The 20335-nt window shown below is 43.1% G+C and overlaps 1 protein-coding gene across 1 annotated transcript in view; it reads right to left on the bottom strand.

Annotated features, from left to right (window-relative positions):
- Window positions 1–20335, bottom strand: part of LOC129343819 (potassium voltage-gated channel subfamily KQT member 1-like) — a 513626-nt gene that overhangs the window by 379418 nt on the left and 113873 nt on the right. The window contains exons 11-12 of the mRNA XM_055000183.1: window positions 13140–13202; window positions 10509–10623 (exon numbers count right to left, since the gene is read on the bottom strand). Of these exons, the coding sequence (XP_054856158.1) occupies window positions 10509–10623; window positions 13140–13202 (178 nt within the window). The remainder of the gene's footprint in view (window positions 1–10508; window positions 10624–13139; window positions 13203–20335) is intronic.

Here is a 20335-nt window from a genome sequence, read left to right on the forward strand (position 1 = left end):
TGGGTTATTCATAAATAATAAAGAACCCATTTTTCTTTATAGATCACTGATTTGGTGTCTTAATTCTGTGTGAGGTTATTGGCTAAAGTGGGGTTTGAATTGGCATGCAGAGTACTCTAAAATAAATCCGCTTTCAGAAAGGTGCAGGAACAGGCCTGGAGCCCCGCAGCATGCCCCTGCACCTCCAGTACACTTTTGCATCAAGCAAGGAATAACATCATTCCTAGAGTGATTTGGAAGCGATGGGTTGCACTGGGCAGATTTGATAAATCTGTTTTTGGGGCCATTTTGATGCCATTCCCAGCATGATGTAGAAGTGCTGCAGAGCACATGTGCAAGTCCTTCTGGTGCACCCCTCCAAATCCTCTGGCCTCTGGTTTCATGCCATCCCACTACCTTCCCCATGCACCTGTTCAGGACTCCCATAGACCACAAGACTCAGATTTTAAGGAAAAATAGAGCTAGGTTTCATCTCACATTGAGTTAGGTATCATCTTCCCGCTACAAGGCCAAGAAACGATGCCCCAGCACCAGCTTCTGGAACTGACCCATACGTTGACAGCAGAACTCCCCCCCCCAGCGTAGTTTCTTTAGAATTCCACCATTTTTTGATGGCGTTAAAAACCACCCAGAGTGCCAGGAGACTCAACAGGTATATGTATTTCCCCATCACTCTCCTGGGAGAGATTATCAGCCAGGGTGACCAAAGCCATTTCTGTCTCAAATCCAGGTCCAAATCTGGACTGGAGTGGATCTAAATAATTCACCTCTCCCAAGACAGACTAATGCTGCGTAACTCCTGCCTACTCAAGGACTGTGCCCAAGAATGGCATGTTGACCACTGGGCAATAGTTATGCAGGTCAGGAGAGTCCAGGGTCCAAAAGGTGACTGTTATCAACTTGACATTATATTATTTTTGCACCATGAAGAGTATACTATAAATAGATACATGGTACGGACATGAATGGTTTACTTTCATCATATCTCGAGGAATTTACATTTCAGTCCATTCATTCTTTGCAATGTATTAAACAGTATATGTAATTTTATTCAGCATATATGCTAAAGGCTTAGAATTATATCTCTGTTTAGGATGATACTATAAAACATTTCTGTTAGACAGCTGTTATTTTTATAATTTAACATAACAATTTAATTAAATACATAAACAGAACAAAACCTGGGAAGATCATGAGGGGGAGGGCAGAATGGGTTACACCAGTGCTTAGTTCTCGTGGTCCTTCTTACATGCCCAGGGTAATGCTGATTGCCACCTTAGGGTAAGGTAGCAATTTTCCACAGGCCAGTTTGGCTAGGGGTCCTGGAGGTGTTTTGCCATCTTCTAGGCACGGTGCAGGAGTCACTGGGGCAGTGAGGGGATAGTTGTGAATTTCCTGCATTGGGCAGGGAGATGGACTAGATGACCCTAGAGGTCCTGTCTGGGGTCTGAGGCTCAGCCCCCAGACTTGCCTAGAAGAACAGGCAGGGGACAGCCGGGAGGCAGCTACTCTGCCACCCCGGCAGACCAGGCCCCAAACTTGCCAGCAACAGAGGGAGGTAAAGAAGCACCCAAGCCTCAGAGGGCTAGATGGGGCAGGTGGAAGCCATCTAGCCCCACCCTCTGCTGGGAGGCTGGGAACTCAGGCAGGGAGAGTGAGGAGAACCAGGAGGGGATCAGACCAGAGGGAGAAAGCTCAGGAAGCAGGGACAGCCAGCCAGCAGCAAGACAGTCAGCAGCCTTACCTGCAGTAGAGGAAGGGCAGCCCAGGGCCACGCCCCAGCCTGCAGGCAGGCTAGAAGGAATCAGCCAGAATCAGGTGGGGCTGAGAGCAAACAGCCACAGGTAGGGCTGCCTGAGGCCCTTAACAGAGAAAGCCAAGGCAGCCAGTAAAGCAACCACAGGTGTGGCTGCCTAGGACAGCCAAGGGCATGGCTAGGGTGCTGGGGGCATGGCTGGCAGGTGGAGCCAGGAATGGGTGAAGGGATATAAGGGAAGTCCACCCACAGGTCATGGTGGGTTGTGTAGGAGTGAGGAGGAGGTTAGGAGAGTGAAGATGGAAGGACTAGAGAGATGAAGGTTGGAAGGAAGAGTGAGCAAGGAGGGTGGAAGCCGAGGAAGGCTGGAAGTAGGAGGATGCTGCTGGGACCCTGATAGGTTGAGAAGGCACGCGAGTGGTTGAGAGGGAGCAAGGGTGATGTATACCTCCCCCTCCTTCCACAGAGCAGAGACTTGTGCATTCCCTGTCCATAGCCAAGGACTGCAGTTCAGACACACCGACGCCCTGTGCAGCTATGCCCTGGGCAAAGCCTGACAGGTCCCTTCCAACCCTATGATTCTATTAAAACATGCACCATAACTAAATGCCAGTTTGTAAAAGGAGGAACAGAAGAAAGAAAACCAATAAGTCATATTATCCAATTGCTTTACACAAAGTACAATTTAATAATTCAGACCCAAATTTAACTTCTGCATGTTTCCTGATCTAAATAGATATAACAACTAACCAATGTCATTCAGCCTATTGCTCAAAATGGCTGTGCATAATATACAGTCTACATTAAATATTGATATAAATTGATATGGATCTATGTTAGTAGGATCTTTTTTTTAAAGGATGAGATTATGGCTTCATTCCAAGAATGTGGAATTTTCTAACTCTGTAAACAATCATTAAAGAGAGTTAAAGAACGGAAGATCTCTCAAGATGGTATATGGAACTCAGCTGACAGACCATCAAGATTTATGGCATTTCATCTTTTGCACAGCAGCTATTACCTCTTAGTCAGAAACAGAGGCATCGAGTGAGGTTTACCTGCTGCAAAAAAACCTTGGTATTAGATAGGGATATATTATCCGATTTATAGATCTTTCAATAGTATTGAAGAAAAGGTCCTGAAATGTCCTCCTCGTTGACAGTAAAACATTGCAGCACAGATGACTAAACTTATATAATCATGCAAGATGATTTCTTTTCAGATAAGTCCATCTGCCTTATTACTTTTGTTGAAAGTAAACCAATTTAGTATGCCAACCTCCACTTGGTGCCTGGAGATCTCCCAGAAATACAACTGATCTCCTGGACAAAATGGCTGCTTTGGAAGGTTGGCTCAATGGCATTATATGCCTCTGAGGCCCCTCCCCTCCCCAAACCCCATCCTCACCAGGCTCCACCCCAAAACTCCAGGAATTTCCCAACTACTACTACTACTAGCAGATGTCTTTTAAGACATGTATAACAGGACTTGCTACTCAATCTCCAGCCACTTTTCTTTCTGTTGGAAATTGCAATGTCTAGTGTACAGCAGCAGCAAGGAAGGAAGAAGGGCCTTCTTCACAGGGGGCAGCAAGGATGACTTAGTTCGGCCAGTGAGGGCAGCATCTCTCTTGTTTCCTGGGGGTCATTTCCTTGACTTGTCTCCTTGACTTGTCTCCTGTTGGGCTAAACAGGGCGATATCCTGCTTCTTCTCTCTTCTGATCCCCCTTTTCTCTAAGATGTAGTCCGATAGTGTAGTCAGTATGTAGTTCCTAAATAAACTTTTTAACCTCTTTAATCAGCACAGCGTGCCTTCACTGCGCTTTATTTACCTACTCTGCCTAACACTTTCTAACTTTGAGTTGAGATCTTTGAATCATAAGCTCTTCAGAACAATATGTTTACTCTTTGCACTGATTTCTGGAACATGAGCAGCCAATATAGAAAATAATATCCATGGATGTCAATGAAACAGAACAGAAAAATCCTATTACCTTAAATAATGTTCTTCAATTATCACACGGCCAGGGCATGCCCAAAATATTTTGTTACCCCATGAAAGGTATACCTATCTCCTCAGACTGGGCTGGTGGCAGCATGAGTCCCAAAAGAGATGCCAATCAGCTACTGTGCCATCTATGGGCTGGAGTGAGCCAAACGTGTATCAACACCCTCTCCACTGTCTTGCCCCAAGCAGTCACTTGGATGGTGTGGCTGGACAACCAGCCCTACACACAGCTGAATTTTTTTTACATCCTTCAAGGCCCTCTTGTCCCAAATGTCTCTTTCGATCATTGCTAGTGGAGGTGCAATTCATTGTAAAACATTTGTACCACATCTGTTTCCAAGTGGCTCAGTGCAACTAACAACAAAAGAACCAGATAATTATCTTGAAAAACCTGAGCAAAAGTATGCATATAAACAGAAATCATCTATAAATTCCTACCAAGCTAAATATACCCAGCCATCAGAAATCTTAGAAATGCAGTTACTATCATTAAGCAATAAAAAAAAATTACTCTCCAATATTCAACAAAAAACTTTTGGGATAAAAAATGTTTTGGAAGCCTTCTTAAAAGAAAACAAAGATGAAATCTGTCTTATGGCCTCAGACAGCCAATTTCCAAGAGCTGGGGCTGCACAGGGAAAGACTGAAGGGCGCCAGGCACACAAAGCATGAGGGAAGGGAGTTGACAGCAAAGAATGCAGAGCAGCTCTCATGTCACGAACCAGCATGCCACCTTAGCAGCAGTCGAGCCGCCTTCTAGTGCATGGTTTGAACCTGCAAGTTGATAGGCAACCAGGGGAATGTTATACACTCACAGTGGCCAGAACCAGTCAACAAACATGCAAACATATTTTGTACCAAATTATCTTGAAGGGCAGCCTCACACGGAGGTGCAATCGGGTAACTTTCAGTGCAATCCTATGCAGAGTTACTCCAGTCTAAGCCCATTGAAATAAATGAGTTTAGACTGGAGTAATTCAGCATAGGATTGCGCTGTTTGAGATTGCAGGAGCACAGATCAATATGGCCAGACAGGGAAGAGAATTTCTTAAGCTGACGGAACTGAAAGAAAGCAACTTTGCTACAGCACTCCGAGATGCTTTACCTGATCAGACAGGGATTGTTTCCCCCCATCTAAACAAGCCATGCTCTGGATGTGGTCTTGGGGGAAAGTAGCCATTCATATAAACCACTCTGAAAATCATTAGAATCCTGTTCGTCACCAGGGAAATAAGCACAGCTCTCATTTTGCAGCATCCCATTCCTTTGGCACAATTACCGCTGCTGGCAGAAAACTAATCCTGCCCTGGCTGGCCATTCTCGAGCTTTCCTCCCTTGAGTTTCCAAGTGATGATTGCTCAACAGCAGCAATTGGCACTCTCTTCCTGAGAGTCAAGCTGACCCTTTACCTTTGAGTGACCTCAGCAAGCAAAAACAAGGTAACTCTGGGGCTAGTTGCTTAATCACGCTGATTTAGTGCCTCTGATCCCTCCCCAACAAAAAGCACAACTCTAAGTTCACAACCTGCACTTCAGTTGTTCTAGTTTCTAGTTTCATCCTTGGTAAACAACTGTCCTACAGAGAGATTCTTCCTTAAAAACGTAGAAGCACAAGCTGAACTTTAGCCCTCTCCTTAGGTCTCTAAAAGTTAAATCTCTGAATATGGAGTGGATTGTCTTGACCTTAAGCACACAAGCTTATGAATACACACTAAAGACTACAGAGTGCCACTGTATGGCTCCTCTTCTACGACCATCCCACAATTATCAATCTGGAAAGTAAATAATCAAGACAAAATACAATGCAAAGGAATTAAAGTTCTGACATTACCTGTGGCTAGCGAATTCATTCTCCGAGTTGCTTCCATAATTTACATTGTTATGTATACACCAAAACGGGATCATCAAAGCAATATGGAGGCTTCCCCCCCCTTTTATTCCCTTAGAAGCTCATTGATTCATAAATTTTGAGCAGTGGAGGCTTCCTAGGAGTTACTCTGCACATTGTCAGATAAACTATTGCTTCACATCTGTCAAATGTCAAAGTATGTCACAGCTGGACCCTGGCCTTGGAAACACATTCTCAGATTAACTAAAGGGCTCAAATAAAACATTTACTGGTACAGTGAATATGATTATATGAAATGTTTCATGAACTGCAGGCTGGCCCAATACTCCAGGGAAACCGTTTTCAGGGGAATTCAGATGCTGAGCCTTCGCTAGTCGCAATGCACGAAGAAGAAAGAAGTCAGGTATCAGGCACAAAAACCAATCATGCAGTTATCACACCGCAAGCAAATCCCAGTGTAGAAAGACACACTTACCTGCTCAAACTTTTGCTTTAAATAAAAGAAACATTTTGTTAAGGGCTGCAACACACAAACACACATTTACCATGAGGCCAAGTGAAAGAACACAGTTAAGGGTGGTAAAACAGCACTTTTATAGAGTACTTATCCCCACCTGAAGACTAATATTTACTTTTTTAATACTGATACTTAAGGCATGTCTGGGTGTTGAGGCCCATCTGCCAACATAACCTCTCTGGGATCCCATAACAAGATGTTGAACTTAGATCAGGGAGACCTAAGTTCAAATTCTGGGTGAACGCAGAATCACAGTCAACCAAGGCCATTTCCAGATGGCTTACTTGCCTCTGGAACGTCGCGCCATCTTGTGGGGAAAACGCAAAATATCGTGTTTTCTCGCGCGAGTTTAATGCAACGTCGCGCAAAACTCGCGTGAGAAAACGCAATATTTCGTGTTTTCCCCGCAAGATGGCGCAACATTCCGGAGGCAGGTAAGCCATCTGGAAATGGCCCAGGTCTACTTCACAGGGTTGTTGTAATCACTCCCCCCCATCCCACCTTATACACTCAAATGTAAACCCATAGAAGAAAGGGTGGAACACAAATCTGTGTCAAATTAATAAGTAACACATATCAGAAATTTCTGTATCTTCCTTTTCCAACAGAATGTTTGTTAGCACCAAATTGTACAATTTTTCACAGCTAGTTTTTGTTAGCAGAGTTGCACATTATGCAGTGGAACGTTTGTATGTGTGAACCTGGGCTATAGAGAAAGCAGGCATACGTGGAGGCAGAAATAAACTTACACTGAGAGCCTTGGTTAACAACAAAAACAACATTCAATTTATATACTGCCCTTCAGGACAACTTAATACCCACTCAGAGTGGTTTACAAAGTATGTTGTTATTATCCCCTCAACAAACACCCTGTGAGGTGGGTGGGGCTGAGAGAGCTCCGGGGAGCTCAAGTCGGAAGGGAAACTTCAGCCCATTATAACCTCTCCAGGTCCAAGCCCAGCTCTGGAAGGCAGCTCCAGCCCATTTCCATTCCTCGCTGCCCTCTGGTTGCGATCCCACACAGTTTTAAACTGGAGAGATGAAATTGACAGAGACTTCAGGAGGCAAAGATGAAATTAACAAACCCCCTGAGGAGCGATCTCTGCCATCTCTGTCTTTTTAAATTACGCTTCCCAGCTAACGTTGCATCTGCCTACACTTGAACACACACTGAGGCGTCTCATGTAGAGAGACACTTACAGTGCCATTTTAAGAAAACTTTCCTGGGAGTTAGTCTCACAGAATAGGCTTGATTAGGATGCCACGTTGACCTGCTTAGGAGCCCACTGATATTTTACAACCATGTTCATAAAAAGTATGGCTGTCACATTTACAAATTGGTGACTTATCAGCAAAAGTTTTAAGTGTAGATTACTCCCCAAAAGTAATCTGTGGAACTAACAATGTTTCCAACGTTCAGTGAAAGTTTTTTTTTTAAACTAGTCGTGTAACTATATAGCAAGATAGTTTTTCCATGTATGCTGTCTAATCAATGTGAATGAATTTCCCCAAATTTGGGTGGGGATAATAATAACACTGACTATGTTCACTGCTCTGAGTGGGCACTAATCTGTCCAGAAGCGTGGTATATAAGCATACTGTTGTTGTTATTTCCTCATGGCTCATAAGACAGCTGTTTCCAGGGTGGATCTAGGACATTCCATCCGTGGACCTTGAGCACAGAAATGTTCCACCTAATTTCCCCCCTAAGCATTTCTTCTTTGGATCAACAGAAAACATTGGGTTCTGCCTGCAGCTGTTTACAAGGAGGAGGACCTTTTGTACCCTCCCCTTTAGCCATTTAGTGGGCTTTGATCTTGTTCTCAGCTGAGCCCTGATGCGCTTTTACATCTTGGCTGAACTGGAAAGGGCCAAGCGGTGGGGTTGCAGAGGTTGTAGGGTTGCAGAGCCAGAGAGAAGCCTGGCACCATGGTTGTCATCAATGGCTCTGCGCCCTGCCCATCAATGCTGCCTCCACAGTGGGGGCACCTTTTCCTGCCCCCATATGCATGCAGCTTGAGATGTTTGCGTAAGAGACATTACTGTTGGTTATGAGCAAGTCCCTGCTTTTATAATCTTTTCTTTGAAGCCCCCTTTTGGAAATGTAGCAGCCCTCTGCCCCTTAACAAGGAAGGTTGGCTGGGGTTCTGGATTACAATGCTCGTTTATGTAGATTTCTACTAGATAGTAGTCAGGTACAAACCAAGTCCACTTTGCATGGACAAGAATAAGTCTTTGAGCATTTATTTTGGCACCGCAGAGAGGTCTAATCTTGCCCAATGCACAGAGTTCATTTTCAGTTCCATGCACAGGGAAAGATGCTCATGCTATGAGCTGTGGAAACACAGCAGGCCAACTGAGAACACAGTTGCTAATGAAAAATACAGATGCAATACTAAGCTCCGTTTGTTCTCCAGTTCGACACAAATGTTAATAAGTCCAGTGCTGGAACAAATGTTGCTCTTCATGAGTGAAGCAGGGGATTGGCAACCCTAGACCTGACACACATTTTAAAAACAGCAGCAGCAGCGTTAAGTCCAGAAATAAATGCCATCAGGTAATCAGTGGTCTTCTAGACTCCCTAAGAGATCTCATCCAGTAATCCTCCTCTAGCAAACAATTCCATTGTTCTGAAGTTACTCCTACAAAGGCCCCACTTCTTGCCAAAGTTTTCCCAATTTCCCACAATGTCGGCACATGAAACAGGGCCCCATATAGGTCACCAAGAGGGGACAGAGGGTGAGAGGCCTTCTCTAAGGCAATACAAAGCCTGTCTTATTATTCTATTATAATATACACACATTAACACATTACACAAATGCATACTCTGTCACCACAAAGCTGGTTTTCAAGTACTTCCAACTTCATCTCATGCTAACCAAGGCACAATGATTAGAATTACCTTGCCCACACATGACAAGCGCACAAACCGTGCATGAATACTGGTGAGGGTATGAACAAGCATCCAAGCTCCCCACCTGCTGGATCAACACATGGACTAGGCTAAGCCTGTCACACACATCAAACCTCAGTCAGAAGTCTCCCTGATTTGGAAATATCTGAACATCTCCTTTGGATCACTGCCTCTCCTTTTGAATTAACCAAAGAGAAATAGGTCCTTTTGTTTTGCAGTAACCAAACTATTCCATGCCTTTCCCAAGTTATTATAACGACAAATGTGGGTGCTAAACAACAGCCCAAAGCGATTCCGCCCAAACTTCAGTTGCTGGTATTCATGCCAGGCAATTTCATACATTTACAGTGCAATCCTAAGAAGAGTTACTCCAGTCTAAGCCCACTGATTTCAACGGGCTTAGACTGGAGTAACTCTTCTTAGGATTGCAGTGTTTGAAAGCCGCCAACCTGAACATTTGCATCACAATTTGTCAGATTCAGAAGAAATAATATGACTTCACAACAATCAACAAGGATCTTTTATTCAGCCATGATCAGCTATTTGGGCTGCTCAAAAAATAATCTCACTGGCTCACTGGTCAAATAACAGCCAGGTGGCTTTCAAACACTCTGCTTTCAGGGAGCCCTTTCCTTGCTGAAGAACGCTTGAGCTCCTAAGGTTCTTTGAGGTCTTGTGGACATGGTGAGGCTTTTAAAAAAAAAAATGGCTAGACATTTTGTACCCAGAAGTACTCCCTAAGCATTCTGCAATGAGGGCTTGAGGGTGCATTGCAGAGGGAGATGGTCAAGCAGTCTGCCAAGGATGCTTGTCCACCAAGGATCTTCTTGCCCAAGATATTCCAGTTGTGTTTTAGGGAAATAGTTTGATTGAAACTATTGAAGTAATAGAAATGGAACAACAGGGAGACATACATACTTTAAAAAATGGCAACACTCTGAGTTTACTTCACAATCATGAAACAAAATTAAGATTTTTAACTGCCAAAATCTATTATTCTTCACAGTTAACATTTAACAAACATAAAACATGAATACTTGAATACTTTTCGGGAAGTAGAACCATTCTTGGTTTTCATTCTGGACCTTCAGGAATGGCACAGTTGCAAACTTTTTTTGAATTTCATTTTAAACACTCTAATAAATAATATCCATTTTACATGCCCATGCAGATATGCAGAGCAGAGAGTGCCTACCCTTAAAGTGAAGATCGATTGCATGTTTGTACCCCCGCTCTCAAAGGGATGGGAATCAAGAAGCCCTCGTGTCTGCCTTTGCTACTAGTATATAGTGAATCACATGACAAAGAAAGTTTGTATTCTCAACTTGCACACCGAGCCTTGACCCCAGTCCGAGAATACAGAGTCAGCTCAGAGGCTAAGAAACCCCATTTGACTGGCATCCCCACTATAACGTTCAAGAAGTGATTCCTTGTCATTACTTTTTAGCATGATGATCCGACTTACTGAGACACGTCAGACACAGATGGCAGCGATGCTTCTTCAGAGAGGAGGTCCATGTCATCAGTGAAACTGTTGGCTCTTGACATTTCACTGCTGTTTCCTTCCATCCGCCTTTTTACTAAACAAAGAAATTAAAGATACAATGCATTATTAGACCAACAGAAGACCTTTTCGTATTGCTGTTCCATTAACATTACAGCGGTTACTTTTTAACAGTTACCCGTCAAAACCAGCTCATCCAAACACATTAATGTGTTGCGGTCTTTGTTTCCTCTCTCCCCTCCACTCCTTGTCATCCTTTACAGAAATAAGATTTGAGATGCATATTTGGTCCTTTTACCTTCAATTCATTTCAGTGTGGGGACAGGGATGGGTAATCTCACTACAGAGCCTAAGAAATGTGTACACATATGTCAGTTCAGTCTAGGGTTGCTAACGTCAAGGTGGTGGCTGGAGATCTCCCAGAACTACAACTGTTCTCCAGGCCACAGAGATAAGTTCTCTTGGAGAAAATGGCTGCTTTGGAGGGTGAACTCTGTGGCATTAAACCCTCCAAGGTCCCTCCTTTCCCCAAATCCCACCCTCTCCAGGCTCTCCCCCCCCCCCAACTCCAGGGATTTCCCAATCTGGAGCTGACAACCCTAGTTCAGTCATTGAAATCAATAGGGCAGGAGCCTGTATGGGCATGAGATCTTTGCACACAACTATTTAAAAAATTAGTGTAAAAATTCAATACCACATTATGAACAGACATTACAGAGAATGATAACACTAACAGAGTAAACATTTCTATTAATACCAATAAAGTGCCCATTTTATTTTGCACATGGGAAGGCAATCTTGAATATTGCAGAGATCAAGATTACAGACCAGCTCTTGAGCATTTGATGCAGTGAGACATGTTGCTTCATTGCGAGTGAATCCAGAATTCCAAACTGGAGCTTGTTACCTAATTTGCTATATTCTCCTCCCTCAGGTCACTGAGTACTCCAAAGTAACCACAACTTTTTAAAAACGGGGTGAGGGAGAAGCAGCAATTGCTCTGGACCTCACATCAAAAACAGCATTTGGTTTTAACATTTGAAACGGTCTGATCCTTTCCTTCCAAGGCAGAACATTGGTCTGTGGAAGTATAAGCAAAAGATCGTATGTGTGAGTGTGTGATTTCCGTCTCTGTGAAAAAAGCAGATCTCATTTTGGAGACCTAAAAAACAGAGATCTGGTTTTGGAGAAGAGCCTATTTCTAGGACAATCTGCATTGGCTATCCTTGATTTAACTCTTCTCATCATGACACACAGAGACTTCTTTTTGAGTTTAAAGTTTATTCTTTATTGAAATAAACTCTAATCTTTTTAAGAGAGCAAGATACTAAAATATACAGAATTATTAAAATAAATAAATTAAAATATTAAGGTAAATAAATAATGAACAGGTACAGGCAACAAAGATTAACTCTGCTAATCTCTCAAATAAATCTTGAATAGATTTAAAATCAGATCTAATATGAAATGCATTGTATTTTCAATAAACACACATACAAATATATTTCTCACTTAAATCTTCATGAAATGTCCTTTATCAAAAATCCTCACCTGAGTTAGCATCTTTTATAGTAATTACATACGCTATCTACTAACAAATCTAAGCTCTTTAACATGTGACAACAATATAAACATATGATTGGTTTTAGATTTTGCTGATTCTTTAGATTTTCCAATCATGTGACATGCTATCTAGTCAAAAAAAGATGTTATGTCTCAGGTGTAAGACAAACTGCACAAATCTTAAGAAGGTGATAGGAAAGTTAAGTGAGCAGATTGTTATCGGTCAATTCTACTACTATCCCCTACTTTGAATTGGTTGTCAAAGATAAAAGGAACATCTGTGTGGTTATACAACCTGTAGACAAACTACAGTTCACTAGAATACACCTGTATAACTAGAGTATATTGTGATTTAATCCATATTCCTGTCACACTTGCTCTATTGCTCAATGGCTTATCTTGCCATTGGCCAAAGTGAATCAAGTCCATAATGGTAGACATCATCCCCAGACAGGCAGTCCTTGGCTGGGAACTGAAGGGGGCTTCACTGGTGCTAGATCTCTGGTGTCAGGCAGCAAAGGCCTCCTGCCTGGATCACCATGTAGAAGAATATCATAATAACTCCATCCCTGCAGGAGAATTGTCTAGAAAAGAATGTCACTCATTCCAAAAGAGAACATATTGCATAGGATTTTTTCCAGTGTTCCTCAAAAATTCCAGTTTTCCCATTGGAATCATTTTTAAAATGCATTTTGGGAGAAAAAGGATTTTTTTTAATTCACATTTTTACTCCCCCCGCCCCCGACCTTCAGCCTCTAGTCCAGGAACCCTGAATGCCTCTGCACACTTCTAGCGTGTCTCTTTTACTCCTCCACTGTCCTCAATATCCTATGTGAATATATTACAGGGTGTTCAAAGGAAGCCATTGTGTATTTTGACAGCAATGCATAAAAAGGCAAATTAAGTTCAAGCAACTCTAAAAAGACAATTACTGAAAACTCTATATAATTACGCGCAAAACATCATTTATTATAAATACCAGCACTGAGACCCAAACATATCAGAGTGTGCAGGCGATGCCCCATGTACCTTGTGAAGCAGGGCAGGCTGCAGCAGCACAGAGAGATAAAGATGACCAAGAAAGCTGTTGGCCTGCGTGGAGACACATGTGGCCGAAGGAAAGCAAAGGAGAAGGAAGGCAAAGAAGAAAACCAGTGAGAGCAAGGAAGGAAGGAGCCTGCTGAGAGATTCTTTTACACGCACACCCAACACACCTCAGGGATTTAAATGCGACGTTTCAAGATATGCAATGCTATTCTGCAATCTACGGTATTAGGCCGTTCTTTGGTCTCCTGCATTACTGCTTAAAATTTAACTGCACCTTCTCAAACTGAAACAAAACCAAATATCCAAAACATGTCTGATTTTCCAATCCTGTCATTCAAATACTGAATGTGAAATAGTGAAGTCAAAATTCAAATTTGCATTTTAATGTCACTGTATCCTTTCATTGACATCTTTTGATTATTTTGACAGACATCAAATATGAGTAGTCAGAAGCTGTGCAATGTCACATATCAACTACCAAATATTAAACACATTCAAATACTCAATACAATTGCATGTCAGCTGTTAAAAACTCTGAAAATACCACACTTGCCAAATAGAAAATATTGAAATAGAAGGAAAAACTTAAAACATCTGGCAAGTACTCAACAGTCAACATCAACAATTACAAAGGAGAATTTTGGAAGCAAATTTCTTTCAGCACTAACAGTGAAATGCTATGCTGAGTTACTCCAGTCTCTGTCCATTTCCTTTAATGGGTGTAGGATAGAGTAACTCTGTATAGGATAGCAATGCAAATAAGTGTACAATTTGTAACAATAAAAAGGCAATAAAACAACTGTTTCACAGTTTAGAGGGCTTTTGTGTTTATTTTTTTACCAGCACACGCTCAAATCTCAGCACCGATGGCTTGAAAATGCTCAGCATTGACTAAATTGTGATCACTATTTGTTGGAGAGATCAAATTCCAGTGAATATCCAAAGTAATTCTTAGATAATCAAGAATTTTTGACTTAGTTTCAAGTATATGCTTTTCATCACAGGGAAAGATCAGTGGGAATAAACATTATGAAAGAAAATAAATTCCACCATCTCCTAGTAACTAACAGGGATGCTCATGAAATCTGACTTTACCAAATTTCTCCTCAGATTTTGGGATTCCCTATTACCAAATATGTATTAATATGCAAAATCAATAACATGGTAATTCAGGGTTCTTATAGAGTTATATCTATGGAAAGCATGCATAACCGCATGCACATACACACAAGCCCATAATTGCATTCTCTTGCAACGTAAAAACAAACCTCTTCCAAACCAGACTTTTGTAAGGATCTTCCTCTTTATAGTGGATATTCTAATTAAGTAAGGAAGCTTTAATTTAGCCCAAAATTTTAAATCTGCTTCAATTATCTTTAACAATAGTTAAAATGATCTGATACCAGTTTATTAAATGAGTCCCGAAATGGCAATCTTTGGTATCTTGCACTATGAGTCCTCCATTTAAATCCAGTTACATTTTCCACCTGTGGGTTTGTGCGCATGCTTGTGTGCATTCGTGTGTGTGTGTGTGTGTGTGTGAGAGAGAGAGAGAGAGAGAGAGAGAGAATATAATCCTACCCCATAAAAAGCAGTAAGTACAATGCCTCACATTGAGGCTTGTTCCTCTGTTGTTTGAGAACAAAGAATTTATATATTAAAACTTAAGTTTTTAAAGCCGCAGTTAATTTCTGCCAGCTTTTTTGTCTCTCATTGTGGGATCCTACAGGATCTGGGCACTAAAGCTCTCTATGGCTTCAGGCAGGAAAAAGAAAGCCTTCTGTACTTTGCAAGTGAGATTCAGCTGGGAACTGAGAAATCTCCTAGTCATACCACAGTCTTTTAGCCTCAGAATCTCATCTGCAATCCTCTCCCCTCCCCCAATCTATTACATTTTCTGTATCTTGACATGGCCAGTCTGGTCACCTGCATCCATGCCATAGCCAGTGACTTCTAGACTAACCTACAGTAATGAACTCTATGGAAGTCAACTTGAAGGTCTCAAGGTCAACGTGAAGACTCCAGTTGGTGCAAAATGCCACAGCTTGATTATCATCAGGACGGAGCTATATTGCTCCCAGGGCCGGCGTGCCTATTAAGGCCAGGTAGGCGGTGGCCGCAGGTGCGGGGTGCCGGAGGGAGCGCCGGAGGAGGCGCGGCGGGCGGGAGCGCACGCCACAAAGCACCAGCCTCCTATCCCTCCCACCCTGCGCCGCTGCCGCCGCCAGCACAAGCCCCAGGACAGGCGCAGCCACTGCGGGCAGGCATCTGCGGCGGTGCAGGCAACCTAGCGGGAGAGCTCGGAGGCCACCCGCCACAGCAATCGGGCCGGCGGCGGTGCGCGCGCTCCCGTGATGATGTCACGCATGACATCATCACACAGGCCAGTGCGCGCAGCGCTCGTGCATGCACGGGGGCACCCGGCCAGCCGGCTGGGAGCGTGGCAGACCCTTGTGCCACCCCTGATTGCTTCTGCAGTTCCTCCATTGGTTATCAATTCCTCCATTGGCTATTACATACAAAGTCCTTCATGGCCTTGGTCCCTTACGTCTGCAGGACCACCTCTCCCTCTGTGCTCTGCCACAGCAGCTTTGCTCTTCTGAACGGGGCCCTCTGCAGGTGTCACACCACAGATGGGGAAGAACAATAGCGCATTCTCTGTCATGGCCCCCACACTATGGAATGGCCTGCCTGAAGAGGTCAGGAAAGCTCCCACTCTTCTGGCTTTCCATAAAGTATGCAAGAGTTTTGTGCAAAACTGAACAGCACTGTGTTGCAAGGAAATGGTTGAGAGAGAAGCGCTGGTGAAAGGACAGGGACGGTTGACTTATACTACTGTGCCGGGCTTTTTTTCTGGGGAAAAAGGTGGTGGAACTCAGGACAATGACATCACTTTGGGTCAGCTGGAACAAGGCGGGAGTTTTTAAAAGTTTAAATCACCCTTGGTGAAAATGGTCACATGGCTGGTGGCCCCGCCCCCTGATCTCCAGACAGAGGGGAGTTGAGATTGCCCTCCACACTGAGCGGCACATAGGGCAATCTCAACTCCCCTCTGTCTGGAGATCAGGGAGCGGGGCCGCCGGCCATGTGACCATTTTCAAGAGGTTCCGTAACTCCGTTCCACCACGTTCCAGCTGAAAAAAAGCCCTGCTACTATGTACAGTCCTTTGCTGTAATTATGCTCCTACTGCATAGTTTCTCCACTTTGTTAATATGTCAAGTTAATTTACTTTTGTTTTGTTTCAGCATCATTTCAGCTCCATGTTGGATTTCTGCTTGTTCTCAAATTATCTACTGTATTATTTATTGAATGAATTGTTTATCAAATGTCCCAGCTGTTGATTATATTGACTTACACTGTACAATCTGCCTTGAGTCACAGTGAGAAAGGCAGACTATAAATAATGTAAATTAAATAAATAAATCTGATGTTTGGAGGGGGGCAAAATGTGTTGCCAGATCAGTCAACCTTCCATTAAATCCCTACCTTCCGCTATGATAAAATGGGTAACTCATTGGGTGTTGATAAGACAGATATGCCTTCATTTTGGTAGCATCACTCTACCATTTAGGCTAATGCTTGGCCCAGCTATCTTTGCCAGATATGACATGGTCTGCCAGGTTTCACAGAACTGCCTAAGTACGAATCGAGGTGGACTGGCAACAGGAATGCGAGGCTCGGCTTAACCACTCTGGATGATTACACACTGCCAGCACACACCAACGCACATGCACACACCACTGCTTGCCTCCTGCCTGTGTGTCCTGGGTTCACACTTGCCGATCAGACTCAGACTCTGCCTCACTCTGGATTCATTGTCTGAAATTGCTGCTGGATCACCCACTTGCCCAATGCCCTTCCTTGGACTTTCCTACAAGCCATAACAGGTGTGCCATTTTGAGGACCAATGAAACTAAACTGCCCTAGATTCCCCTTTCTCTGTATGTCGTCTGAAGCTTCTGCTTACTCTTTGCTCCCTTTCATTTACTCTTTGAGGTGTGCACTGCTCCATGGGGACAATATTGGGTAGGAGCCAGGACCTGACACTGATATTGATAGTCTAGGTAGTATTTTGTTCAAAAATTACTCAGGTTGCTTGCCTGTAATCTTGAAACTATCCTTTATAAAATCTCACGGATGATTCCAATTGATTACCATTTTCATATCCCTTTCTAAATCTGCTTTGGAGCTCCATTACTTCTCATTTGGATCAAAACCTCTGGTTATGCAGTATTCGGTATTAATTCCCTTCCACTTGAGTCTTCCCCATTTCACACAGGCAAGCAAGTTTACAAGTGTCACCCTGAGCACATTTAGTAATGGCAACAAAACTCCAGGCTGCTACCAATGGCAGGAACAGAACAGGGGTCTCGCGTTCGAGATGAGTTGACCTCGATAGTCACCTCGAAGTCTGACTGCCAGACCATCTAGCAGAGCCACCTGCAAATTTGCCCTTCAAGACCTCCAGATTGGTCTGAGATGAGGGGATGGACTCTAGTTCTCCCACTGAAATGAAATCCATGGGATAACTGATAGCATTTACAAAATCCTATAAAGGAGTAAAATGTCTTTGTTCTTTATTCGGTTCCTGACTGTTGGTAGCAAAGTGAAGATGACTGGATCTTGGGCTGGGGCATTTGGTAATAATGTATCTTTGAATAACTAGGAAGCATATTTACATGGCAGATGTATTCTTGTTTTTATTTCAATTTTGCCTTTGTGGATTTCTGTTTGAGTCCCTGTTGGCTCTCATATTTAGATAAGGATTTATTCCTACCACCCTTCCGCCCCGTTTTATCCTGTCTCTTTTACCTGGACCCAAATAAAAGTCTTTCCTTTTACTTGGAATAATCGTTGCTACATTTTTTTTAGCTCAGCATGTGGCCAGAGATCTCAGTCCAGCTCACAGAAAAGGAAGGAAGGAGGTTAACCTTCCACCCTCGAGTTCCCCTCTCCGGAATCCCATCAGATCCAATGTCCTCATAGGGGGAAAAAAAACCCAGTAATGACTGCCTGGAACACCCAGACTGATTAAAAGCCATGTCCCCGTCGGTGGGCATCTACAGATCCTTTGTTCCTCGTGACTTTGACCTGAGGAAAAAATCCCATCCCCAGGTTATCACAGCAAGAGTCTCCTCTGCTGCAGCACCCTCCCCGAGGACCTCCTTCCCAAAGATAACCAAGTTGGCTATCTCATTACAAGATTTTTGTTTTTAAGGAAGGCTTTTCCAATTACTTAATTTTGTGATTTTTAAAAAAACTTTGGCTTCAGCTATTGCTTGAAATCATAGAAGCATAGGGTTGGAAGGGACCTCAAGGGTCATCTAGTCCCACCTCTGCACAATGCAGGAAATTCACAACTAACTCCCCCCCCCCACACACACCCTGATTATTCTGGGCATGTAAGGAGGGGCCACGAGAACTAAGCACTGATGTGACCCTTCCTGCCCCTCCCTCTCATGGTCTGTCCAGGTTCACAGAATCAGCACTGCTGTCTGATGGAATTGACTGGAATTCTTTCTTGCTCTCTGGATATCACATAAAATAGGCTGATTCCGCACACGTTGGATAATGCACTTTCAATGCACTTTATCAATTGTTTGAAGTGGATTTTTTGTTCCGCACACGAAAAAATCTGTTCCAAATGATCTGTAAAGAGGATTGGAAGTGCATTATCCAACGTGTGAGGAATCAGCCTATTTTAGGTTACTGTTTCAAGTTTTTAAAGGGCAATTTTAAATTGTTTTGCACATTTTACATTGTTAAGTATTCTTATGGCTGTATCATCATCTCGTGAGCTTGTGATGGAGAAAAGTAAAATAATACAATTTTATTTATTAGGGATTTGTATCCTACCTTTTCTTTGCACTCAAGGTGGCTCATATAATCAATAAATACAAACCAACCAATAGTTAAATCATCATTAATATATACAACAGGACAGCCTGACAGACACATCCTCCATACTATCATACAGAGCATGTTGCAGTTGAAAAGTTCATTTAAAACTGAAGGTTTTGCAGTTTCTATGGAAGCTGAAGAACAAGGTCACCTCTATTACCTCCACAGAGAACTAGGGTTGCCAGGTCCCCTTACCCTCCTGGCGGGAGCAGAGGACCTGGCACTCAGTGTTCTCAGCATGTTTATGGGAGTGCTTCCAGGGTAGCACAATGACATCACTTCTGGGAAGTGACATCGTGCAAGGGCTGGGAGCGCTCCTGCACTTCACAGCAGGCTGATTTAGGCTCCAAATGAGGCCTATCAGGGGCCCAAATAAGCCCACAGTGAAGCACAGGAGCACTCCTGGGGTGGCACCCAGGAGGCTTATTCCCCTGCTCCCCCCCGCCCCGCCGGCCAGGTAAGCAGACTTATGGAGAACTGGTAACACAGGCTGGTGCCACTACTGAAAATGTTCTGCCTCTCATCATCTTGGTTCTAACCCAGCAATTAGAGGAAATGCCCGCAGTGGCTGTTGAATGGATTTCAGTACAGGAACACGTGGGGGTTCAGGACATGGTGGGCTTTAGAAGTTCACATCTGCATCCTGAGTGGAGTCTAAAAACAAACGGAGCCAATACGGTCATTGCATGGCAGGCTGACAAGGATCCCATTGTCCTGGGATCATAATGACCTTCTTTAAAAGGATTAGTAATATAATGCAAGCAAGGCATTAAATGCTCAAAGCATAACTAAAGCTAAACATGCATATATGGGAAAAGAAGTAAATCCCATTTCACCAACTCTTTTCAGTGTTCCAAAGCCTTTGATACCATTTATCAACGAGCCAGAAACTTTCAAAGCAAGACCCTCAAAACTATTATTGTCTTATTGAGCCCAAAACATCATGAAAGATCCTAAAAGATTAATGGCAAGAAGTATATGTAGCCATCGGGAAAAGTATTACATGTACAGTTTCATTGTAGGCTATATGCAATGTAGTAATTTATATAGGGACCTTACCATCAGCATTTATCTCTCATACCATTAAATCTAATAGTTACAGCAAAGACTTAAAATAAATGGTAACTGCATTCCAACCTATTGTGAACAACAGACATAACTGGAAGCCAAAAGGTTTATAAGGTTTTTAAACATATATCATATGCCAAAGCATTTTTAAAAATCCTACCTGTTTGCTTGAACATCCTTGTAAGACCTAGTGGGGAAGAATGGTGCA

This window comes from Eublepharis macularius, chromosome 16, assembly GCF_028583425.1.
Source record: "Eublepharis macularius isolate TG4126 chromosome 16, MPM_Emac_v1.0, whole genome shotgun sequence".
NCBI lineage: Eukaryota > Metazoa > Chordata > Lepidosauria > Squamata > Eublepharidae > Eublepharis > Eublepharis macularius.